The sequence below is a fragment of the Salminus brasiliensis genome, chromosome 2 (genome assembly GCF_030463535.1).
Source record: "Salminus brasiliensis chromosome 2, fSalBra1.hap2, whole genome shotgun sequence".
In the NCBI taxonomy this organism is placed as follows: Eukaryota; Metazoa; Chordata; class Actinopteri; order Characiformes; family Bryconidae; genus Salminus; species Salminus brasiliensis.
In genome coordinates, this window is record NC_132879.1 from 19118089 (window position 1) to 19145340 (window position 27252).

Here is a 27252-nt window from a genome sequence, read left to right on the forward strand (position 1 = left end):
ATCAGGAAGATTTGACCTATATGAGTAGGTCCTACTGGTGCCGCCACAACAGATGTGACCTGTGGAGGCATGGACTACACAAGACCTCTGAAGGCGCCCTGTGTTTTCTAGCACAAAGACATTAGCAGCAGATCCTTTAAATCCTGTAAGTTGTGAGGTGTGGCCTCCATGGATTGCATCAATAAGCCTTTTTGGTAGGTAATGACCGTTGCATATCAAGAACACCCCATGATCAGAGTTTGACCCTCAGATTCTGATGCTTGCCCATCTTGCCTACTTTTTACTGTTCAATTGCTGCCTAATATATCCCACTCCTTGACAGATGCCAGTGTAGACGAGGATAATTAATGTACCTTTACCTAGCAGTGGTACCAATGTTTTGGCTTATTAGTTAATATATTTTGAGACATATCATTTGAGACACATTTCATATGATGAAATGTGCTTATTTACACAGGCAACAAACAACAGAAAGGACGAAAGGGCCTATTTAAGCATAGCATAGGGATGCACCAATTTTGGAATGGTGGACCATTCCAAAATTGGTGCATCCCTACTCTATGCTTAAATAGGCCCTTTCGGCCCATCCCTACTCTATGCTTAAAAAGGCCCTTTCGTCCTTTCTATTGTTTGTTGCCTGTGTAAATAAGCACATTTCATCAAAAGAGGAAAACAGGCAATTTTAAATTTAGGTTGCATCAATAAAATGTGACCTTTCAAGCCACACATAATTAACCAATTTTGCAAGCTTTCATATGTTTTATTAAACTAGTTCCCCACTACACATACAGTATTTCATTAACTAGACTCGTCTGTTGTGGAAACAAGAAACAGACATCGCTTTGTTAAAGCTTTTTTTTTTTTTCGTGCAATTGTACAGTTAAATGAATGCCCTGTAAATACTTCCTCAAAGTCAAAATGTAGCATCCCTGTGAGCAATATGTGAAACTGAAAAACTAAATTCGTATTAAATGTCTTCTCCAGTTCTTCGTATAGGCCTACTCAAAAGAGCCTTTTTGTGGGACGTTCCCAGAATACATGCCAATGGCTGGCTTCCCAAAAAAATATATGGTTTTCATGGTCTCTTAGAAATATGTTTATTTCCATTCAGTAGCCAGATGGCTCATTTCTGGCTGAGCTGGAAAGCAGTTTACACAATAATTTGGCTCACGCTGGCTGTGGAAGTCAAAACTGCGTAACATATCTGTTAATAGTTCTAACATCAGCATTTTAGTTCAGATTTACAAAGGAAGTACTTGTGAGTAATGGGGAGGTTGCCAGTGGTGTTGAGTGCTCAAGTAGAACTTAAAAACAAATGCTTGAGATGAAACTTTTTAATTTAGTCTGTTTTGCCTGTGGCTTTAAAATAAAATATGCATTGTAATGAGTTTTGTAAGTTGTGGGGAAAGCTGGTCTAGTGATGCATGTTAACAGCAGTTAAAGTGCAGTGTCTGCATCCAACATGTGGGAATATGACCTTGATCATTACATAAAATGCAAGATCTTCCATATACATACTCAAAGATGAGACTGCGCGCTTTCAAGCCATTCTAAATACATGCAAATGTAAACAGGAACGTCAGTAATGCAACTTCAGTAACGAAACGAGAAGAAAAAAGAAAGGAAATCTGTATAGCTTTTCCCAGTTAGCTTGAAGGATGCCAGAAAAAGCTTTTTCTCCTCTTTTAACTTCACTGATATTGTTTGTTGTTGAAGTTCAAAGCTTAGCAACAAAATCCCACTTCTTCCAACTGCCATTCACAAAGAGTGTTTTCATTAGAAACTGGGCCTGTCTCATCAAAGCCATTTTTTTAAGAGAGTTTAAAAAGGAAATGAGCCATTCTGAGGTTATTCCCCACTGCCCACATATCCACTGAGTGTGAGAGAGGAAGTCTGTGTATGCTTGTGTGTATGCAGGTTCACGCGTGCTCCATACCTGCCAGAATTTGGATGAGAAAGTATGGGGATCCCCCAAATCCCAGTTCGTTCTAATACAGACACACAGAACTGGCGAAGACTTTGTTCGGGTCTTTTTGATGAGGGTCTAGGTCGTGCTGCTTTTCTGAGCCGCCACCGTGTATTTGAACAAGTCTTGTTTCTCTCCTGCAGATGTGGTTTAGGGAACCAAAATGCAGTTGACAAGTGCAAAGGTGGAGTTCTTGGATCATGCATAGATGATTTAAGCAGCCTGGAAATAGAAAATTATGCAGCCTGATCCACAAAGATGAAGGGGCACATATGACTTTTCTATAGAGATGGCACGTTACACAGGAGAGTTCAGGGAGAAACCCAGGAGAGGTTGTATTACCTATTTAAAAATATATAGATGGCACAATGCCAACAGTATCTTTATTTTCAATATTGATATGGAAACCTTGAGTATCAGCAGGTCTTGATTGATACTGATCTTATTTTCTTTTTGTTAGGATAAACAAATCTTTGCTCTTGGAGAACTGCAGTCTTGGAGGGCCAGATTCCTGCACGGTTGTTTTGCTTTTCCTGCTCAAGCACACCTGATTCAACTCACCTGTTAATTGTCAGGTTCAGACGGTGTGTTGGAGCAGGGAAATCAACAAAATGTGCAGGATCCTGGCCCTTGGTTTCCCACCCCTGCTTTAGATAGTCGTCATGAGGTTGTTTAATTTCCCGTTACCTGCAAAAATCAAGACACTATATTCAATCAATGTAACTGTCACTGCCCTTATACCTCTGTTTGTCCTTCTCCAGGTAAATCCACTAGTGTCAAACGTTTTTGACTAAAACAAACATGGTAGCCGTGGAAGAAGATGTATTGATGTAAATGTTTTTTTTTGTTTGTTTTTTTAAAAAGCAAAGAAAAAGGTGTAAAAATTTATTTTCTGCCAGAGTTTCTTGTTTGTCATTTCCATATGGCAGTGGTTGTGTTTTGCTTGCCCCCACGATTTCCAGTGGTACTGCTCTATTACCTTCGTATCCGTACATGCACAAATATCAATGAATGCAGAATACGAATAAAAGGTTCCATGCATAGCCATAGAGTCTTTATGTCTCCAGCACTCTTCCTTACAGCAGGAATGAATCAATAGCCAACAGCATGGCTTCTTCACAAAGAAAAAAAGGAAAAGTTATTTACAGTGCAAATATTAAGCTGTTTTGGGGCTAAATTTGTTATAGAACTGGATTGGATTTGTTCACTCTTTCCACCTATTTCCTCCAAGCCAGCAGGTATTGGTCTGATCTGGATACTGGATATTGAATCAGTTATGTGAGTGTAAGATATCTTGGGGCAGTATGCTGTGCATGACTGACTGGAAATGTCCTGTGTGTGTGTGCTCTGCAGGGGAACTTACAAATTCACCAAGTTCATGTTGGACAGGATGGGCAGGTAAGACCTAACCACTCTTCTGTGTCTCTTTGTTTGTCTGTTTCGCTCCCTGAATTGTAGTGGACACTGTTCTTCCTGTTTCTTATCTTTGTGTCCACTCTCATTGAAGCTGCCTCAAAAGGTTTGCAGTCCTGTGTAAATGTCCAACCCACATACACCCACCCAACCACAGCAAAAAAATTTTGTTCACTTCACAGTTGTGTGAGTGTGTGTATTTGAGAAAGAAAACAGGTGTTTTCATTTCTGTCTGATATTTCTGTCATGTGTAAAATGACACAGGTATACATAGTTAAAAATGAACTGTTCTGGCTTAATAGCTTCATTTCTACACTCTGTTGTCCTTGTTTCCTTTTTAGATCTGTCTGTTTCTGTCTTTTTGGCCAAACACATTATCAAATTCAACCCGACAGCATCTGTATACAAGACCATGCATTTAAGAATAGATATGTTCATTTCCACATCTCAAAATTTCTGTGTGCAATTCAACAAACTACATGATACATACAGAACGATACTGCATGTACAAGGTTTTCATTATGCTCCTTGTATTTATCAGCCTATGTGTGTAGTCGATTTCCTCACAACTCTGACTTTACTATTTTAGAACTCCTAACAAAGTAGGTAATTGTGGAGTTCTGCTTTCTGTTGAGGTCTCTGTGTGTGTATAAGTGTGAAGTGAGAGCATTTATATATATATGTCTTTGCCACGAACAACATGCCAACCTGTGTGTAAAAGTCCAGGTCCTTAACCAGAACTTTTATCCCTTCTGGCAGTCTGTAAGAGCACCTATAGCTCAGTCTCCTGTTCCTCTGAATCTCACTTTCCGAGCGTAATCCATAAGGAGCTGCACAATGACACAATTTTATTACTTTGACTCTGTACTCTGTCTCAGAAATGAAACAATAACTGCGACTTTGAAGTTCAGAACGACAACTTCAATTTGAGGGGAGTTACATCACTGTTGGTTGAACTATAAAGAAATTAGGGCCCTTTTTACACATAGTCCTATTTCAGGAGAGAGTATGTAATTCAACAGTTGGCTGCTCAGGCATTTCTTGGCCGGCTGTTTGTATTTGCATTTGTCCAAGTATAAGGGAGCTAGCAGAAGAAGGTCTAGAGTTTATAATGGGTGTGCCATTGATATGGCATTGTATCTGGAGTCTGTCGCGTTCATGTATAAAATATTGCTAAATGGTTCACCCAGTGTAAATGTAAATGCCCTCTAGCATCCCACACTTTAACCTCATAATCTTTTAAGTTTCACTTTAAATCCAGTGCACTGAAGCACAGAGCCAAGACCAGAAAAATGGTGTCACTGCCCAATTACTTGGACAGAGACTGCAGTGTATTTTGATTGTGTCTGAAAAATAATGTGATATGATGTTCAGGCCAAGACAAACACACAGTGACTTATTTCTTTAACCTTGTGTTCCAGGTCTGGCTTCATACACACACACACACACACACACACTATTTGACTACTTCTTCCCTTTGTGAGTGTAATTCCCATCGAGACAAATTGAAATAGCAGTTGGAAATGTCAGCATTATTTTGGTGGCAGCATCAATGCAGCCTTATTGATTTTTGATATTTGGGTCTTGGGGCCTGGGGGGAAAGGCAGGGAGTTGATGGGATGTGGGACAAGAGATTGCAGAGCGGAGTTTGTCTACTGTCTTCTGTTTTTGTGTGTGTGTGTGTGTGTGTGTGTGTGTGTGTTGGACAGCGAAAGAACCAGGTTGTGAGCCCAGTGTCCGATTGTGGTTTATTTCCCTGGACCTCTTCCACATCTTGCTCTGCATCAGGTCTCTTTGTCCTGTCCAAGTATTTCTCCATGCCCCTTCTTCGTCCTCGTCTTTCCTTTTCATCTCCGGGTACTATAGTTAGACCTCTTCTCATCTCCTCTCTGGAGGCCTCTCATTCACTTTCTCCCCTGCACAGTTCGGCAGTGTTGACTTGCCGTGTTACTCTTAGCACTGACATTTCACTCCTATCCAGATTTCCTAATTTTGAAGAGCTCTTGGACTATGGTGGTCAGTAACTCTCTAGTTGTAGAATGGAGGCTGTGTGTTTCATGAGTAGCTCCGAGCAAATGTCAGTGAAGTTAGCCATTATAATGTAATCTCTGGTGTTGAGAGGATAAACAGTTACTGGATTTTATGGTCATAGTAAAGGTCAGTATCCAGGCTAGAAATTTGAGGTCAGCAAGAGTATGTTCATGTTGACAGTCTTGAGTTTTTTCAGTCGTTGTCCAGGTCATGACTTTGAACTTGGATAAAGGGCAGCTAAGCAGTGATTACTAAGTCAAGAGTTAAGTAGAGCTGAAGGGCCAAAGGTCACAAAGAGGCAGGGTTTGGCGGGGGTGCCGCTGCTGGTGTCTCATACGCGGAATTGTATTTGGCAGTTCTTGCAATTTTAGCAAAACATTGTGATTTTTGTTTTTGAAGGGGCATGTTGTTGAGATTGTACACTTTACTCTCCTTTTCCTGCCTCTTTTTAAAAATTTTTAAATTTTTTTTATCAGTGAAGAGGTTGAGATTTACAACTTGCCAGCCTGCAGTGGTGCTGAGCATCACTCTCTCTCCCCTGTCCAGAATCCACAATCAACACAAATCCAACAGCCGCCTCTCTTAAAAGCTTTCTGCTGTTGCTGAGGGAGACAAAAAGTCCCTTGCCCTTTGTGACCTCTCCAAACTCCCTTATCTGATGTTTCCAGCTCTTGCTCTCTGATCCCCTCCCCCCTCACTGCAGAGCCAGCGGATGCGTCCGTACGGACAGATAAGAGCGAAAGACTGATGAGGAGACAGAGAGGAGACGGGTGAAAAGGAACAAATGTGTCCCTGGAGTTGCTTAGGTCAGGCACGCGGAGGGATCTGACTGAAAAGATCCTCGTAACATTTGTGTCTCTCCCACGCACCGAGCATTAGGCTCTAGAGATGCTCTTCATTGCAGGTTATGTATCATCACTCTCTCCTAACTGCAGCCGCTGGCATCGACCTGGTCTCTGGAAGGCTGACGCTTCAGTCACTGGCCCAGAGGTTCCACCAGAACAGGATGGGAGCAGCCGAACGGTCCGCCACTCTTAAACCTGTCAGAGGCTGCTCTTGCACCTCAGCCATGTCCAGGCATGCAGCACAGACAGCCTTGCCTCCCAAAACACGCACTGGAACGAGCGCTTGTTCCTCACAAATCTCTCCTTTCGACGGACCAGGTCAGTTTTCTCGTCCCGCTTGCAGGTTGGACAGCAAGTGAGATGTTCGCCGTTCTCTCCCTGTCGGAACACGAGGCCTGATTTACTTGTGTTCCTGCTGGGACGAACGTGCCGAGGAGCGTGATGCTGAGGTTGAGTATTGTACTGACACTTATTACTCCCCTCAGAGCTGGCTGGGAGAAGGAGGTAGAAAAGGAGGAAAGGATGGAGGGAGAGAGAGAGGGAGAGGAAGAGGGAGGGAGGATTGGGCAACACCTCCACGATGAGCCAGGTGCAGTGCTGGAAGGATTCGAGTTCTCTCAGGCCAAGAACTGTCTAGAGGCTTTCTTTGTCCCACACCGGATACAGACATTGCCTTTAAGCTGAGGTCTCCAAAGACCAGTGCATCTTGGGTTTTGCTGTGAAGCAGTGTGTCTGAGAGTACAGTAAAAGAATGTAAAGCTCTATTAGAGCTGGGTTTGACTCATTTGGATAGGATAAAAGATCAATTTCCCCAATTATCACACACACAACACCACACTCTGCATGTTCACGCCAGAGCTACATTTATTAATAATAACAGTTGCCTATTAGAAGTTCATTTGCTTCAGAAATATTGTTTGTTAGATTATGAACCGATTTGAAGAAGATTCCATGTGTTTGCAATTAAAAGCCAGAGAAGGCATTGAAGCTCCACGTCTAGTCTGTATGTGTCTGTTTTGGTTTGTTTGTGTGGGGCATGGTGTTTGTTTCATACTATGTGGATGAGGCAGCTTTATACCTCCAGTTCATGCTGAATCTGTTATGCAGCACCTCGAAATACTGTAATGTATGTGTGTGTCCATGTCCAATTGCAGTGATGTCACTTCCCCTTACTGCTGTGCCTGTGTATGAATGCATTGTTTGCGTGTGTTTTGTGAGCCAGAGCTTCAGGTTTCCTGCATGTTAACATTAAATCCAGATGTTTTCAGTCTTAGCTGGCTAAGGACCTGCTTAAGATCTGAAATTCTCTGGGATTGAACTTTTGATCCAGTGGCTGCCATACCCATGGAGCTTTACCTTTTAGACCCTCCGTCAATTTGCCCATCTTTCCCGCAGTGTCTGAAGAAGAAAAAGTGTTAGTGTTAATCTTTCCCCGACTAAAGACAAATAAACCCTGCCGACAGGAGTGCTCATGTTACAGTGCAGAGTGTCTGTGATGTTTATCTCCTAAAGGAGCAACTTCATATTTCAAAGCTGTGGTGGATCCAGGTCTGCTCTGCTCTGCTCTGCTCTGCTGTTTAAAAGCAAGGACGCTGGCAGCTTTGTCCAGACACACTCTCAGACTCAGAAGAACTTCTGGGAGTTTGTGGAAAAAGTGTTCAGTAGAATGTGTCAGAGCTTAGGACTAGAAGGTCATGACGTCTTAACGAGAGGGACTGAGGAGTCTTCTGTATGACCAAGGGAATTCAGACACTTCTAATAAGTAAAATCAACTATTTTTATTGCTTGTACTACCTCACAGACCATGTGTGCCCAAAAGCACTGGAGCAGTGGAGCTGTGTTTTCTGGAACAACAGCGCTCCTTTCAGTTCCTTCGGGATCAGCTGGAGTGAGGTTTGTGATCCAGACCTAATGAGCTATTTCTTGGCCTCACTAATGCTCTTGTGGCTGAATGCAATCAAATCCTCACAACATTGTTCCAACATATAATGTAAAGCCTTCCCAGAAGATTTCGGGCTGTTAAAGGGAACAATAAACTCTATCACTTTCTATGAATACTGGTACTTTTGGGGGGGCAACATAGAATTAGCAAGTGTCTACAAACTGTTGGACAGATGGTGCTCATGCAGATTTGTTCTTTGGAGCTTGATCAGCCATGAATGTTGCTGATGATTGTGTGTGTGCGCACCACATGGATTTGTCTATGCAGTCGTGCTTGTGTTTGCTTGGTGGAGCCAGGGAGCTGGAGGAACCTGATGCCCCTGCTGGAGTGCACTGCTCTGGGCAAGCGATTGGAGTCTGGCTCCCTGGGCTTGTGGGTAAGGGACTCCAGATGTCTTTGGTAGCGTTTCTGTGTGTGACTGCTCCAGAGGGCCAATCAGCCAGCTGGCCCTTTAGCTCAACACTAGTGGGAGCCAAGGAGACACACACATACTTGCGCTCTCTCTCTTTGCTTCGTTAACAACACCATGAACTGGCTGTCTCTACATGTTGACAAGAGTGGAGAGAGAGATGATCGAGGCAGGGGTTGTCAAGCATCTCCTCTTTTGTTTCGCTTCCAGCCAAAAAGGCTGTAAAATCATCCACTGTTGCAAAAATGACAAAGGCACTTATTATTTACTTATGTTACTGTCCAGTGTCTTCCATGGGGTGATATCACTGTTGTACGGAGGCACCGCCTCAATGATTTGAATGAAATTCACCCAAAAAGTTGATTATCTAGCACTCTTAAATGTACCAAGGTGTTAATCACTAAGAACTGGCATCTCTTAATCCCGAGCTAATTAGGAACATGACAGTGTCCATGATTTTGCACCGAGCGTTCAGTCTTTGATAACTGACTCTTCGACAAACACGGAATCAAGCTTGAATGTTTTGATCCTGGGTGCATATATGACTGCTTGCTGTGAGTGTGTGTTGTTCGATTTTTAGTAAATTATGCTCATTATTTCTGTCAGTTGGATGCTTGCCTGAGCTTGATTGGCTGCTGTTTAGAGAATGTTGGTTTTATCTTAAAACTGGGCCTGGGAGTGTTTGATATGTGGACCTTGCCTCTGTCAGGCCATCTCTGATGTGTACACAAAGACTTTGCAGACAGACCTTGGATGGATGTTTGCTGGCTAATGGCGTTGTACAGGTTTAAACAGAATGTCTCATGCTTGGCTCCAAAGAGGGGAGTGCAGGTGAAGATGGAGTATAGCTTGAAGGGCTTGGGACTGCTGGAAGTTATGTTCGGTAAAGGCTTGAGCTACTTCATGCTGGAGAGCTTTTATTGAGGCCTATGAATGGATTAACTGGAATTTGCTCTGTGCTGGGAACAATCTGTTTTACAAGGTTATAATTGCAGATTAGAGACAGAGATATTTAATGAAAGAAGGTGTGGGGTGATTTATCTAAAAGCTGGCATAGATTTACACAGGTCAAGTGAATAACGTTTGATTATTTTGTTACAATAGCACCTCTTAATGGGTGGATATACTTATTAGGCAGCAAGTGAACATTCAGTTCTTGATGGTGATGTTTTTGAAGAAAGAAAAATGGGCACAAGGCTCTGATGTGTCAAATTGTGACCACTAGACAAAAAACACCAGTTGCTGTTAGGTCCCCAGTGTGCAGTGGTTCATACCCTTACAGATTCACCTGATCTCTGTCTGATTGAGCATTGGTGGGTCACGCTGGACAAACAAGTCATCCATGGAGGCCCCCACATACACTTAAACTTGCAGGATATATTGCTAACATCTTGGTCTCCTATAGCACAGAATAGCTTTAGAGGAGTGCATACTTTGTGGGGTCTGTTCAGAGCTCAGGGGGGCCGTCACAGGATTAGGCAGGTGGTTTTAATGGTGTGGTTGATTGTTGTAAAACAGTGGAAATACAACTGATCAAATGTTTTACCAAATACAATTAGCCCCTTAAGCTCTAAAGAACAAGTGTGTATATAGGTCCACACTTCAGTCTACTCCCACCACCCCTGGTTTGTAATTAACTCGACCCGTTTTATCAGCTCCACCTACCATATAGGAGCAGTGATGATGACATGGTGATAGTGTGTTGGTGTGTGTTGCGCTGGTATGAGTGAATCAGACAGAGCAGTCCCCACCAACCAGAAATATTCAGCCAGCAAGCAAATATCCATACTTTGGACAGTGCCCTATGACCACTGATTAAGGACTAGGGGATGACCGACACAAGCTGTGCATCTACAGAAGAGCTTCTGTCTCTGACTTTACATATACAAAGGTAGAGAGGAACACAGACTAACACACCACCGCATTGTCTGTGTCCCTGTGATGTGGAGAATGACCCACCACCCAAGTAATACCTGCTCTGTGGTGGTCCTGTGGGGTCTTGACCACTGAAGAACAGGGTGAAAGAGGGCTAACAGAGTATGCAGAGAAACAGATGGACTACAGTCTGTAATTATAGAACTACGAGGTGCTCGTATATGGTAATGGAGCTGATATAATGGGCCGAGGTCATTACAGACCAGGGGTGGTCATAATATTTTGCTATGACTGTGTAGTTTCACTCTGTGAAGTATCAGAAGGGATCTTCTGTTCTTCCAAGTGGCCCAGTTCTTTTTCAGAAAAGCAGCCTAATGAGTGTGTTCTCTCTCAACCTGTGTTTGACTTGTGCAGCAAAGCATGCTTTAAGGCTTTGCTCTGGAGCTTATCAGCTAGGCAGCAGATTTTGTAATGGTAAATGAAGGTTTCATGTGATCAGAGAGTTTGCTTGGTCTTTGCTGTGGCCTCTCAGTCGTTTCCTTCTTGTTTTCTTTCTTTCTCTCTTTCATGCTTTTTGCCTGTGTTTTGTTCATTCTGCTTTTCTGGCTTTTTGTATCTCTCTCGCTTTCTCTCGCTCTCCTTCTGCCCCATCTGTTCTGGCTCTGGTCTGCCTGCTGCAGATGTTGTTGACTGCTGATGACTGTAGAAACGGGGAGGAAGTTTTTGAAATTTTGCAAGCTTGTGGTACTGAAGGGAGCTGTAAAGGATGATTGGGACGTAGCCCTTTCCTCTGTAAGAAGAACCGTGAATTTTAAGGAAGAAAAGAAGAATGGTCATAAAAAAGGGCGGATGTGTTGGTATTGGATCAGTGTCCTTGTAGTGAAGGTACACCTGAAAATAGATTGTATTTAAACGTCTGATTTCAATCTGATTGAACATGACCCATGAAGGATTAAGGTGGGCTGTAACAATGGGCCTTTGTGTAAACCCAACTGGGTACAAACCCACTCAGAGCCTACGCCCTCCTGGAACCCAACTAGCCAACATGAGCATGTTTGCTTGGAATGTTATGGACATATTGGGCTTTCAATGATCTCTTTAAATTGTTGTTTTTTGAGGGCTGAATAACTGTGCAACATACATCAAAACACTCATTGTTTTGACCAACACACAGTATGAGGAAAAAGTCTAAGGAGCTCAGTACAGATCTAAGAAGGATGATCATAGATTTGCTGTGATAGGTTTGTCAGGAATGTTTCTTGTAGCCATTTGTAAACAAATATAGATTCCAAGGTCAGTTCAGCAGTTACAGTACAAGTACTTGAGAGGTGTAGCCACTTCTAGAAGTTGGCTGTTCTGGAAGAAGACTCAAATTGTCACCCTCGGCTAAGAGGAAATTGGACTAGATGGTCAAGAACAAGCCAAAAACCACCAAACACAGACTTGCCATGAACTGGAAGCTGCTGGAACACCAGTGTCACTGTCTGCAGTCAGGAGGGTTTTACATCGCAATGATCCAAAAAAACCCTTGCTCTAACATCGACAGCTTCGAGCAACATTTAATGATCATATGAGACAAAAATGTTTGGAGAACTGAACGTGAGGCATTCACTATGCCAAAAAGTCAGGTTTCTGCCAGGAAACCAACAAATTTAAATGGACTTCAGTTCTGCCAATAAGAGTCGTTAAATATCCAGCCAGAATTCTGCCAGAAGCTTAAAAAAGTATAACTTGCTAAAAAACATGTAACCAATTAGTTTTTTTTGAGCCTATGTTGATTTCAGAAAAAAACCCTTGTGCACCAAATTCTTAGATTTTTACTTTATATTATTCTGCCCCAGAAAAAAAAATCTAATCAAAGGAATCATTGAAAGCCCTAATACTGGAAAGGCATTCATGTCCATGATGAGTGTACAGAAATGTCTGACCCGAACTATTACACACACTTGTTTTTCACAATTGTCTTAATTACTTTTGGTGTGTACTGTAGTTGTGTTGATTTGGTGTATTATGTTCATGTGGAAATTTTGCACACATTTCAAAACACGATCTGGTTAAAAATCCGGACTTAAAATGAGGTAAATACAGTCTCAGTTGAATAACACCACACAACAAATTCCACCAAGTTATTATTTGACAAAGGAAGCCACAAAGGAAAAGCCTCATTAATATGTAGAACCAACTTTAGCATCAGTAACCTGTATACTGAATAATGGTTCTCTGTATGACTAACGTTTGTTTATGCACAGCTCTCTAATGTTCACGCTGCAGCTTATTAGTTGGGTTGAGGTCTGGACTTTGACTGGGCTATTGATTCTTTTCTGTTTCAGCCATTCTGTTGTAGATTTGCTTGTGTGATTGGGATCATTGTCCTGTTGTATGGCCCAATTCCAGGCCAGATTTAGCTGTGAAGTAGATGGCCTCACATTTGACTTTAGTGGAATACTGTGGTATACAGAGGAAGTGATTATCGACTCAATGACTGCCAGGTGCCTAGGTCCTGGAGCTGTGAAACAAGCCCAAACCATCACCCCTCCACTGCTGTGTTTGATTGTTGGTATGAGGTGTTTGTGTTCATATGTCTGTATTTTGGCCTAAGTTTTGTTCAGTTAATAATGACACAGGGAATTTGTTGTGTGTTGTTCATCTGGGGTTGCATTTACCTTGTTTATTGTAGAATTTATTATATAATTCAAAGAGGTTTACTTTTCTTTTTCCCATGACCGTAAATATTTCTGCCCTTATTTATATGCTGGCCAGTGGTTAGCTTTCTCTTTGGACTTTATCCATTATAAGTGAATCTTTAGTCTTAATTCTTTAGTGAAGTCCACAGTTCCATGTATTATTACCGTAGCCTAAAGCTAAAGTTCAGCTAGCATGGTTTGCAGGTTCATGCAGCGATCAAGTTCACAGCTTCACAGGGGTTACCACATTCAATCTGTTTTGGGGTGTATCACATGCTTTTATTTATCTTACATAATTGCAGTTAGTGAGATCCATGTCTAGCAAAGGCATTGGAACACAGATAAAGAGAAGAGAAGCATGGGAAGAGGCTTGTTTGCACAGTTGGTTATTGTGTTCCGATGCAAGGCCCTGGCTGAATGTTTTTTGCATTAGGCTGCTGTTGTTGTATTCCCCGTCATCTTTGCTCCAGTTGCTCGATGTGTTTGGTGTCCTGTGTTACTGCTGAAAGCATTACTGCATAACCAAAAGATTTATTCAAACCCTTTTCTCTGGTGTTTGTTTTTGGTCCTAGCAACCAGCTCGCTCTGTGTGTGGGTCTCGGCTCGACTTGATTATTCAGCGTACTTGACTCATCCTGTACCCCGTGCCTGGACTGAATAGATAAAGCAGACCTGATGATCTAACTTTGTCTCCACTCAAAACCTTTTTTTCTTGAGCCGTCCTTCCAGCAGTCTGCTGTGATTGGCAACAGGTTAATGACAGGCTAAAATAGTGCAGTAGAATAAGAACACCAGCAATTTCCTGAACTGCTTAAACTCTCAGATACAACCCTAGAAGATGATTTCTGTATCATCATTAATAATTCAGACAAGAAATTGCTGAAACTGAACTGGATGACAGTTGCAGTGGAGTGTTGCATCAGGGTTTGTTGTTGTTGATGTTGTTTGTTCATAGGGTTATTTATTTATTTATTTTTCCAGTTTGCCTTAATAGCCTTTTCAGAATACACTTGGCATGTTTGCTGTCCTGTGTCAGAACAGATTGTCTGGAAGTTGCACATAACTCTTCATGTTTTACTGTCTGTAGTGGTCATGTGTTTTTTTTTGTTTTGTTTTTTTCCGTCCCCCCCTCTCCGCGCCCCCCCCTTTTTCTCTCCTCTGGACTTGTCTATCTGGACCTGTAAATGCTTGAACAGTTGAGCTTAAGTTTGTTGTGTTAGTTGGATGACATCGCGAGCAGGAGTGCATCTCTTTTGGATGTGTGTTTTGAATTAGCCTGTCTCTTTCTTCAAGTGTGGGAACTTTGTCCTCATGATTTCTAGGCTTGAGTTAGACCAGAGAATCAGGAACTCTGAACTGACTTGGGAACAGTCCTGGGACCGGAAGTCGTTCGACGAGAGTGGCTTTCATTGCTCAGAAATCGCAAACATGCTTCCAAGGCTCATAAAAGCCTCATTGTGTTGAACCCTCGCAGCTGAACATGCAACTAGGTCTCAAGCCTGGGTTTATAGTTCCTGCTGGTTTTAGTGTGCTTGCTTGGAGAACTGTTTGTCAACACTGAAGACTCCAAAGTGTACGTATACACACACACACACACACACACACACACACACACACACACACACACACACAGGCAGATGCATAGGAGATGACACACACAATCGCACATTTGGACAACAGACTGTGTGTGTGTGTGTGTGTGTGTGTGTGTGTGTGTGTGTGTGAGAGAGAGAGAGAGAGTGAGTGTAAGAGGGAGAACATTTTAGGTCTGGGCCTTGAATGGAGTCACCCAGGGTGTGTTAGTGCCTGGCTGTGTTCGATTCTCAGTGTTATTGTTTTTCAGGCGTTGCCTCATTGAAACCCTGAGGACCAGATTACTGTTGGAATTCGAAATGGGAAATGTAAAAACAAATCCTTCAGGCTGTGTGTATGTGCATGTTTTTGCTTTTGTGTGAAACCTCTGGATTGGGCAGAGGGCTTGCTGTACTCCCACCTTCTTGCTGAATGTGCTCCTCATTAAGGTGACCTCTGAAATTCAGATCTGTTAACATCAGTTCTGGGGACACATATTTCGAGCAGGTTTTCTGACCTGAAAGCCCTTTTACTTTAAACTGATTAGAGGCTTAGTTGGTTTCACATATAGCACAAAAACCACATAACCACACAATCAGTCAGTATTGGGCCAGCCATGATTAGAGATTCAGAGGTATGGAATTTATTGAAGGTCAGGGCTTCAAACCAGTTTAAAGATTGGAAACGAGACATAAAAAGAATGAAAGAAACATAAATAAATAAATAAATATGAAAACAAGTTGTACTGTTTTTTCATTTTACAGTGTGCAGCATACTTAAGATAGTAGCTGGAGCTATTTTGTCTATTCTACATTTTTGACTGCAGTCATTATCATTATCAAGTTCAAGCCAAAGGAAACTGACATTTTTGAATTCTGGTAAATATTTGTATATCAATCAGCCAGGGTTGCAGATATTGGTATTTTGTGTAATACTTTCTTTTTATTTATACAGTCTGCAAAAACCTTTAAAACAGTACATTGCTATGTACAGCAAAAATGAAGTACTTCCAAAGGACACTCTGTCAGGACAAGCGTGATCATGTTTGTATTTAAACATGTTAGGGTTTAAAAAGTGCTATACAAATAAATTGAATTAACTTTAGTTTTCTTAAACTGTCCTAAGTTCAGAGTTTACAGATCTATGTACAGTATATTGTCCTAACAGGGGAAACCTTTGACTTGAATTTTTTGCTGTTGACTGTAAATGTAGACTAAAGAACATTGGCAATAACGTTATAGACAAGTGCAACGTAGGAAAAAGGTGTTTGGATATCTTAGTGGTCACTGTTGCTATGGAGTTCAGTGGCTGAGACTGAAGTGAGGGATCGACTATCAATATCAAGAGCTCTGCATACAACTGGCCTGTATGGGAGGGAGGCTAGAACAAAGCCATTACAAAGAATTAACTTGCATGCATATTGGTTTGCATTCACAATACTGACTAGAAGTATTCTGGGGTTGAATACTTTGAAGGTGCTGTTTACAGTCAATTGTTCTCAATCAAAAGTGCTTCTTAATTCTGCTTCATACAGCTTGTCATTTCTTGTTACAGTGAAGACTCATGTGGGGAACTGCTGCAGGCTCCACAATCTTTTATCTTAAGTACCAATTTTTTATGGTCTTCAAACTTTAGCACACACTGCTGCTTTTTCTGTTTTGTGACTGTTCAATGACATTTGGAGACATCAAGATTTTTTTATTTGGCTGCAGAGGTTGTGTGGGCTCTTCCTTTCACCTCACAAATATAAACAAAATCTTATCTGGCCAAGAGTGCCCAAACTTTTGTGCACATATGTGCACAATTAGCAGATATTAGCAAATATCACAACATTTACCTGTGATTTCCCTCAGCAGGACAAGACTTTCTACATATTTCTCTTCACATATTTGGAGCTGGATCACTCTGTGCCTTTCTGCCTGCATTTTAATTGAGCTAGCATGGTTCGCTTACCCTAATTGTTACCATAGGGGTCTGACTGGTCCTGCCGTGGTTTGGTTAAGGAACAGGAGACACTGTGGTGAAGCTGGCAGCTTTTCTCTGTACCAATGGAGACACATTGGGCACTGCGAGGGTTCGGCACAACCTCGAAACATGCCAGTGACTCACAGCTTCAAAGCCAAGGTTGGGGGGGTGCGGTGCGAGGGGGAGCCGGGGCCTGTACTGCATCTTTAATTGAGGTTAGTGTGGGATTTTGTGCTGAGAGACAGATTCTCTCTCTCTCTCTCTCTCTCTCTCTCTCTCTCTCTCTCTCTCTCTCTCTCTCTCTCTCTCTCTCTCTCGTTCTCTCATTCTCTCTCTCCTCCTAATTGGGAATGGATGGCAATTCTGTGTCCAGCTGGTGAGACTGGCATCACACTGTTTGTGCCCGTGTGGGTGTTTGGGCCATGATGTCATCAGAAAAAGACAGAGGTGTGACAATTAGGGAACAACAGGAAGCTGGTAATAATAAGGGCCCAAAAGGACCTCCTGTAGTAACTTCACTGGGCCATTAGCAATGTTGCTCAGCTTTTATCATAGGTCAAATACTTCCTTTGCACAAATAAACAGTCTAAGAGCAAATGTTCTTAATTGTCAGCCACAGGACACGAACCCATGCTGTTGTCTGTGGAATAATGAACCAAACTGTGTGTGTGTGTGTGTGTGTGTGTGTGTGTGTGTGTGTGTGTGTGTGTGTGTGTGTGTGTGTGTGTGTGTGTGTGCATGTGCATGCTTGTGTTTTGTTTAAAAATCAATAACAGAGTAAGCGGTCAGCATGTATGTGTGTTTGTGTTTGTATGCCTTTGTTAATTGCGTGTATATCTGGCACATACTGGCTGTGTGTGTATGTCCGTGCCAGCTCTCCAGAATATGGGACTTTCCACCAGCTAAATGACACAGGTCGCACATGTGCGCCCACAAAGCACAACTCCCATCTCATGGCACAGTGTCCACTATGCGCTAATTCACTGCTTTGTGGCTGATTTCACACAAACCACAAACAAGATTAGACATTTGGTAAGGAATTCTAAATGACTGACTAATCTTGTGCAGATTTATAAATATGAAGGATCCCTTCATCAGCAGCAATCAGGGCCTCTTTTTTTCACGATAAAAGCCTGTGCTTTTGGATGAGCAACTCTGGATGTTGAGAAGCTTAAAGGAAAAATGACATTTACACAATGTTCCACTTACCACGTCTGATCAATCTGCCAAGACATGTTTGGTGTCCAAATTTGAATGTTTTTTTTTGTTTTGCACTGGAGCTCTGAGGCTAATGTAGCTAATTAATCAAGTCTTTCTTTTCCGTAAATGTATACTCAAGACTTTAGGTACTAGCTTCAAATGACATGGTTAAGCTGTGTTCTCATCTATAAACAAAAGCACAGGGCAAAAGTAGTGACAGCGAGGATAGACTATATTTCCAAATTTTAATTAAAAATTGGAATTCATAATCATCTGCATTACTTCCAGCTTTCTGGTTTAATTCCACCTTAAAACCTTGAGATGTGCAGGGCGTTGTGTCATACTTCACTAACTCAAACCACACCACCATCCTGAGTTTGAATTACACTAGTGAGGAGGTTTGTAGTGTGATATTCTCAAATCTTATGCTGAACAGTATTTATGTGTTGTTCTAGCGAATAGCTAGGGTTGCTAGATGTTGCTTTAGCGTGCAATCAAATCTGAAATTTCCTAATGGTTTACTCTCATTCGACTATGTTTAAACCACTCCCCTTTTATTATTTTTTAGCTACATTAGCCTGGTACTAAAGCCTGTCATGATAACTCTCTTTTTTTTTTTTCTTTCTTTTTTTGGATGATTTACTGCCCCAGAAATAATTGCAACTTTTAAGACCATTTTATGCCACTCATGTAAGGATAATATAATAATAATGCAAATACGTTCTTTTAAAGAGCAGTAAACTTTTAATAATAAGCAATAGGCAGAGGTTAGAATTGGAAGATAGGACATATTTTACATTAAACAGAAATAACTCAGAAATATAAACTGTCTTAAAACAAAGTTGATATACAGACCCATTCAGTGTAACAGTATTGTGTATTGCAGTGTATTGCAGTCAGCAAAAATGATTGAGGTCATGTCCATATATTGTATGATAAGTTGATAACGTCATTGTCGTGTCAGGCCTACCTTGTACTACTCTGAAGAAGCAAACTTCAGACACCAAGCATTTCTTGGTTGATTAAGTACAATTGGGGTACCAAACCATTCCTTTAAGAAGTTCTCCCCTCAGTGTTATCTTCGTCTTTATCATCATCATCGTGATCAGGGAACTCCTGCAGATATATATACGATACAGTGGCTATTGTTACGTAGTGGATAATACCACTGCCTCCTTCCTTTTTACCCTGGAGGTGTACTTTATTTGTCACATGTACTTTGGAGCCTTAACCTCAGTTAATTCTGTCATGTTCTCCAGAACTATCCGATCTACCAAATCAGATCAAGTGCTTTGGACGGCAAAGTAGATTACATGTGGCCGTGCTGACATTGCAGGGCAATAAACAAGTATTCCAGAACAATCATATAAGGCATTGAAAACAGCTTAAATGGCTTATTTACAAATGCACACAAGACTATTATTTTCTATTGTTATTGTCCTTATTTCTTGTTCTTGGCACTGCACATTCTTGAAAGTAGGTAAACACACATCAGCTGTTTCTTTTAAATGTGTGTGGGGTGCACAGTGGATGCAGGCAGTAAACATTTTTTTTTTAATTTGAGTTGCTGGCTGCCTGCTTTACAGCTTTTGTGGTTCTCTTTGACACACATAGTCCAGTTGTGATTGGCACAATGTGAGAGGTGAAGCTAATGGAGGAAAATTACTTCTTTTGAACTTCGGAGTGTTACAAGTACATGCAGTATTGAGAGAGTTTATTTTAGTAGTTTTCACCTTGGACAAGCATAAACTGAAATTCTTGATGAGAAAAGTGAAGGGTTTGTCTTGGCCTTTTTTTTGCTATAGTTCACCAAATGTATTGTTACTGTGGCACAATGACTTCTTGATCTCTATTTCTGACGTTTTTCACATTGACAACATTTGATTCTTTATGTTGGGTAAAGGACCAATTTAAGTGGACTCATAGAAATGCTCCAAAATGAAACTTCATCTGCTTCTTCCCATCTTTCTCTAGGTTTTGAGAGGGCCTCAGCTCATTGCAGTAGCGTCTACTGATGGAACAGGAACTGTGGAGGCATCTCCCCTACAAGGCAACGACATTCAGGTTCAGTACGTCCAGCTGGGGCCTGTGACTGACCACACGGGAGCTGTCCAGGTGGGGAAATATACCCATATTCACACATTCTTCACCACAGGGGCACAATACTCATATAAAGTACCATTCCCAGGAAATAAATCTGTCTATCTATCTGTCTAGTGCAGGATGTGATCAGACTATGTGCAGCTGCTGCACAGAGGGAGTATTGTAGTAGGATTGCAGAGACAAATGACCACTGCCTGTGGTTTCCTGGGCTACAAAGATATAGAAAAGTGCTGAATTATCCTTCACTGTATTGTGTAGCATACACAAAGAGGACAGTTTAGTTGAATGGAGACACCTACAGTGAGGGATCTGTTGGCCGTATTATTCTCTGGGAGGTATTTTGTCAGCATGGTTTGGGTCCACTTGTCTCCTTGGAGGGAAGGGTCACTACAAATGAATACAGAGTTATTCTGAGTGATCACCTTTACCCTATAAAGGTGCCCTTTTACACATATCTCTGTCCTGGTGAGAATTCTTTCTTCCTGGATAGTAATACATACATGCACAAGGGTCAGTTGATAACTAAGAAACAATATTAAATACATAGAATTGTCATGCTGCTTGCCTTCAGCAGCCGGAGTCTGAGAGAGCACACTTGGCCTTAATCTCTCAGGGGTGGGTTAATGACACCTTCTCCCCACATCACTCCTAGTGTGTTGTTCGTCAGCACAGACGTCTGTTAGCTGTTGCATCGGAGCCGGGGAGCTACGCTTTGGCAGAAAAGGGCGGTGGGTGGCTTCATATGTGTTGAAAGAAATGTGCTAGTCTTCACCCTCTTAAAAAAATAGAAATAAATTAGAAAGTTGTAAAATCAGAAAGAAAGATGGCTAGAGCTACACATGGCAGATCTGTTCTTTGCACTTCCTGGAACGCCTGCAACCCTGGCTGCCTCCCTGCCGTGTGGGTTCCAGAGCTGCTCTGAACTGGGAGGTGAACCGCTCCTGCACTCGGCTCTGCTAATCAGCACATCACATCAGTTTGTTTTTGCAAGGAATAATAAATAGCCTCTAGCCCCCCCCCCCCCACCTCCTGCACATACTCTGCCTCTGTATCTGTGGAAGTGCTCTAATCATTTCCTCATGATGCCATTATCATGGTTTAAAGATGCTAGGGCCACGTTTACAAACGCTCAAAAGTTTCACAAGGTCGAATGATCTTTACAAGGTGAATTCAGAGTTGAATCTTAAGGATGCATAAGGTGATGTGGCTTGAAGCCGTTTATGCATAAATGCTACATTCATAACTACATTTCCTGTAGTTAAACGAAGGGGAATATATTTTTCCACCAAAAAGACATGCAGTGAAAGCTGTTCCATGTCTTCCCATCGCCGTCCTCGTTTTGTAAACATTTAACATTAGTGTATAAGCATGCAAAATGTGGAATGCTAGAAGAAGGGAATGTAGTAATTAGTACATGAGCTTCAGACTTCCTTGGTATGGTGGTGGAGTAATGCAGGCCATGTCGGGAGAAGGGGGAGAGCACAGCTTCCAAACTGCAGAATTTAAAGTGGCCAGGCTGGCAAGAACAAAACAACTGGTTAGACCTTGGTTTTCTAAATGATCTCACATGTCATTTAATTGTTAGTCTCTCTCTGGCAGCTGTTTTATATGAGTATGCATCCTACACTCATGTTGGAATCATGGTGCATTCTTCTGGAGCGATGGCATTATAAAACAGTACTAACAGCTTTTTCCTCCTTGATGATTCATGGCAATGATTTTTGGCTTGAATTCAGCAATTGGATTGGAGTACCTTAGCCTCACTGTGTTCTCACATACTTTCGTGTTTACTTTTCTTTCTTTTCTTTCTTTTTTCCCCCTAATTCAGTCATTTCCAGGTCCCACTCAGGATTTTGCTACCAGCACTGAGGTGTTAATTCTGCACAACCTCTTAATGTGCATTATGGCAGATCTTTTAAGTCCTGTAAGTTGCAAGGTGTAGCCGCCATGGATCAGACTTGTGGTTCCAGCACATCCCACTAATCAGATTAAGATCTGGGGAATTTGGAGGCTGGGGCAACACCTTAAATTCTTAGTCTTGTTCCTCAAACCATTTCTTAACAATGTCTGTCGTCTGGCAAGGATCATTAATCTTTTGAAAGAGGCCACTTATCATTAGGGAATTCTGTTGCTAAGAATGAGTGTCTGGAACAATGTTTTAGACTTCTGCATGAATGCCAGCAGAATTTCCTAGATTCCCACACTTCCTCCACTTGTCTCTTTACCACAATGCACAACATGTACCTGGCCTTGATGTATAAGCAAAAAAGGGGATTCTTCTTCCGTTGCTCCAAGGTCCAGTTCCAACGCATGTGCATCCATTATAAACACTTAATAGCCCAGAGGATTGGGCTAGAGGCTGTTTGTTTCTTCTCTGACAACTGTCAGTAGATACCTACCACTGGTGGCTGGGAACAACCCACATGCCTTTTTATTTTGCAGGTTCCTTGTCACAGTTCTCTAGCCACAGCAATTTGGCTCCTTCTCAACTCTCATCTTCACACTTACCCAGTTTTCCTGCATCCAACACATCAGCTACAAGAGCACAATTAGCAAATCCTAGAGGCAGACATCAAATGCTGAAGATTAAAACTGGATGGCTTCTACAGCAGGATACTGATCCTAAAAACACATCCAAATCCATAGTTGACTGCCACAAGAGGCACAAGATGAAGGTTTTAAAATGGCCCACACTGTACCCTAATCTAAACATAATTGGAAATATGTGAGTAGAGCTCAAAAGAGCAATGGATGCAAGGTAGTCCAAAAATCTTATAGAACTTTACAAAGAAATAATGGGTGAAAATCCAAACAAGAAGATACAAAAAGTGTTTATAAGATGTGATATTTACCAAGGGGGCTGCTAGTAAGTACTGACTGTACTGTGCAGGGTGTCCAAACCTTTGCTGTTAATCTTTAGCTTTATGATATCTTTAGAAATTCATAGTACCCTCTGCTGTATCTCTCCCCCAGTACATGGTACTAGTTCTTCTAGTACTAGATCTCATAATTTCTGTTCTTCATGTCTGTATATAAACTGATGTACATTTTTTATATCTGCCCTAATGGGATCTTGTCCACATCCTAAGCCTGGGTTCTTAATTGCCCTAATATCATCTCAGACGTTTCTTCTTCTCTTGTGTCCTTAGTGTGCATACGCGCACGCACACACACACACACACACACATACACACTCTCTCTTTGGCTGGCCTTCACCATGCAGTCTCTGATCTTCCTTCAGAAGAGAGAGTTAGTGTGAGAGAGGCTACGCGATTGGGCTTGCTCCCCTGCAGAGTTCCCCAGACCGGACTCCACCCGTAGGCCCAGGCTTTAGTCACAGACCTCCTGGAACGGATGCCCCTGCCTTACCCACTCTGTGTGCTTAGTCCACATTGCCTTAGTGTGAGAGACTCTTTTGGAGTGGTTTATGATGACATGGATACACTGGAGAGGGTGTTCGCTGTTACCCCACGCATCGAGCCATGCTGCATTGGGTTGTCTGGCATTCATTGGAGATTGTTGCCGCAATCATGTTTGTTTGTTTTTGGAGCTATCTGGAAATGTATTTAATGGTTGAGGATTGTCAGGTTGAAAAGATTACTGTATACAGGGCTTTTGACAGAAAGCAACAACAGAAAAAGTAGAACAGCCATTTACAGATGGCTGCTCTTCTGTGAGATGTCATGTGCTGACTTCACAGTAAGGAAGACGATATACAGCTAGGAGCTGTGGACAGATGAATCACACAATCCACAATCATGACTGAGTAGCATTTTGATGAATTCTGAATTCATATCAAGAATCCACTTCAACGGTCTGATTATCCTTTGACTTTCAGAATGGTTATTACAAGAGAATTGGCAATGCTCAAGCTTGGCAGTAGCCTTCATGGATCTAACTGAGATTGGCAACAGCTTCATACTGCCATCAGTTGACCATAACATTGCAGAATTAACATGGACAAGTCTAATAACCAGGTTCATATTTCTTCATGTGAACCTTTTAAGTTTTAAATCATACAAGAGAGCATATTATCTTGAAGGGAATTTATGGAATTTATGGAATGGGATCACTGTGGGTTGAAATTTCCCTTTAGAAATCATTAGAAACCATTTCTCACATTTGAGGAATGTACCTGAAACAGACCGTGCTTCAGCTATCCCTCACCGGCTCCTTCCCCTGAACTCGTAAGATCATTGTGGCCATGCAGTTCTCCCCAGTGTATGAAGTGCAGAATTATCAGAATCGCTCTCATCTGTCTCAAAAACATGTGGTAGCGTTTACACGAGCACTTGAAAAATTGCTTGATTCTTCTTTATTTATTTACCCCGACATTTTTGCCTTTCTTTATTTAATAGTTTCCATAACGCTCACTGGATCACAAAAAAGACTAAATGGATACAAGTAAAAGAACGTTTCCGGGCAGGAAGTGCTGTTCCCTGTACACCTCAGATGTATCTTGACAGAATGAATGCTGTTGAAAGCTCTTACACTGTCCTGATGCTGGGTCAGAAGTGGGTCATGTTCCAATACTGGACAGCACAGCTGGCCGGGAACTTGAGTTAAACTAAGGCATGTGAGTGTGTATGTGTATGTGTGACAGTGTGCTAGACTGTAGACAAGGTTTGATTGTCACTTATTGGCATGGTTGAGTATTTGAGACGGTCGCTTTGGTAAATTCCAGATGTCACTGCTGTTCTCAATAAACCAATTTATAGTTTGATTTCTCTTCTGAGACCCAATCTGATGTGTTTGCAGTAGAACACTGTGAACCACCAAAGCCATTATGCTATATAAAACCCAATTCACATGTAAAGCTTTTGCAGAAATTCCCATTACTGCCCTCTTGTGGGAAAGGCAGAATTCAGAATGAAGCGCTTAAGGACTTGGCACAGAACAGAGAGCACACAAATCACACCCATTGTGTGTATAATGTCAAAACATTCAGGTTTAAAGACTATAGCACTATGGGGACTGATGTAGTGTAGGCTGTGCTGAAGCAAAGCTGTGTTGCAGTGACAGCTGTGTGTGTGTGAGAGAGAGAGAGCGAGAGAGAGAGAGAAGGAGAGAACGAGAGACAGGCAGGTAGAGAAAGAAAGAGAGAGTGAGTTTAGTAGGAGGCCGTGCCTGGGCCATGTCCTCGAGTGCAGACTCCCTCTCTGTGCTGTGCAGGTGTGCAGTCGAGTCCCCTGGCGAATGTGTGAGGAAGGAATGACTCACTCAACACACTCTGCTCTCAGATGTGACTCATCCTCGTCCCTCTTGCTCTACCTCACACACTCTGTTTTTATTGGGCTGACAGAGATAAAGCATAGCCTTAATCCAACCTCTCTTTTCTTTAGTTCAGTTCAGTTTAGTTCAGTTCAGTGGGGCTTTGCTGGTATGGCCCTCGAACAATGCAGTATTGATGAAGTGTTTGGAGGGCTTGAGTTTAAAATGATGACGGTGATTTAAGTGAATGAACATTGTGCTAATACACTGTGCAAAACCGCAGTAATGGGATAAAAGCATGTTAGTGTTGGCGACATTATTGTATTACCATGCAGTGCTGTCATTCTGCTTGTAGGCTTTTCAGTCTACGTCCCTTGCTCCCTTACTTGTTTTACTTTGCTCCACTTCACCTCCGTTCATCTTCCCTCTCGCTGTCTTTTTTTCTTCCTCAGGCGGAGGCACTAGGTCCAGCGCTACAAGCTGAGATGGAGGTGAAGGAGGCCATTCAAATCCAGCAGAGTGAGAATGGTGAAGTGGTCCAGATCCAGATGCCAGTCAACACTGTGGGCACCTGAGACACCAGCTCATGAGCGCTCTCTCACACACCGCTATACTCCTACACATATACATACACACACATACACATGCACTAGCATGATTCTGCTGCAGAACTGCCTGTGAGTGTGTGAGAGAGAGAGAGAGAGAGCGGGGGAGAGAGAGAGAGAGATAGAACCTGAGACTGAAGAGTTTGGACACTCAAACTCAAACAGAATCAATGACTTGCGTACGCAACCATGAGCTAAAGCCAGGCAAAGAGTCTTAAATCAAACAAACACTGCACAAATTCCTTTTGTGTCAGTTTGTCTACTGGCAATCTCCTGACAATCACAGCCTGTTTAAACGCTCCTTCAGCTTAGTAATACTATAGCAGTGTTGGCTGCGCCGCGGGCTCTTCAATGCTGCGTGTATTACAGGCTCTGGTCCAGCAGTGGACAGGAGAAATTAGTTCTTCTTCTTCTTTTTTTTTTTTTTTTTTTTTCCCCCCCCGGCATCTGCGATCCATCACTCCAATACCTCCACTGCACAGGATGGGTTTATTTAACTAGAGCTTCAAGGAGCGTGCTAAGCTATTAGGCTTTAAGCAGTTCACCTAATCTCCTTCCATTAGGACAAAGGCACTGTTCTGTAAAAAAACTGAAGCTTGCTAATGAGAGCTTTACTTCTCACGTTTCTCAGACGTAGCGATCAGCTAAACCAGCCCAAGGTTGCTGAGCATTGTTTCATGAACTAAGCGTAATTTAATTATTTTCTTTTATTTTGTGTTTTTCTTTGCTGTTGTCATTCTTTTGGTCTCTTATGAGGGCCTGCCCTTCATCTGTACCCACTCTCCTGCTTGTGTACATGATGGTTATGGTTATCCCACAAAAGTGGCTTGTTTGTTTCTGATGCTTTATTGTAAGAAGACAAAAAGGATTTGTGGCCCTCTTTAAAGAGACAGTTGAGGAATACTGTACATAGGAAATATGAAAATATAAAAATGTATTTGGCAGTGAACGTGACCATGCCACCATGTAAGAGAGTGTGCGTGGGAAGAAATAAATGACTGTCGCCACCCTGTACTGGTACTGTCTTGTCTCGACGTACTTGTCTTGTCTCGATCATCAGCGGGTAGAACAGTAGCTGCCAGACCGAACTCAGTAGAAAACAAAGAAACATTAGGGCCCATTTTCTCTCTACAGATTGCTGTGTGATGATGAAGATGGTGATGCACTTATGGGGTGAGTTATGAGGGTGTTGTGCTGTAGATGAGGGAAGTTCTAAGTTCAGTGCCAGTACTGTCATTGAGTATTTGGAGATATTAAAGCACATGATGTATTGTACATTTTGAAATGCTGTGGCGTGCTGGTTCAGAGTGTTGTGGTCTGTTTTCTGTTCGTTTCATATTCCAGGGGGCTGGGTGCGATAAACCAAAATGGTTTGGGAAAGATCAAGAACTTTCACTTGATCACCACGCATGTTCTCCACAAAACTCAAGA

General features: G+C 42.1%; 1 protein-coding gene across 3 annotated transcripts in view; it reads left to right on the top strand.

The window, feature by feature from the left end:
- The window catches only part of banp (BTG3 associated nuclear protein), a 41170-nt gene extending 14132 nt beyond the window's left edge, over window positions 1–27038 (top strand). For all 3 annotated transcript variants that reach the window (XM_072673645.1, XM_072673644.1, XM_072673646.1), the window contains 3 exons: window positions 3320–3364; window positions 19877–20017; window positions 25669–27038. In XM_072673645.1, the coding sequence (XP_072529746.1) occupies window positions 3320–3364; window positions 19877–20017; window positions 25669–25791 (309 nt within the window). In that variant the 3' untranslated portion in view covers window positions 25792–27038. The remainder of the gene's footprint in view (window positions 1–3319; window positions 3365–19876; window positions 20018–25668) is intronic.
- Window positions 27039–27252: the final 214 nt, after the last annotated feature.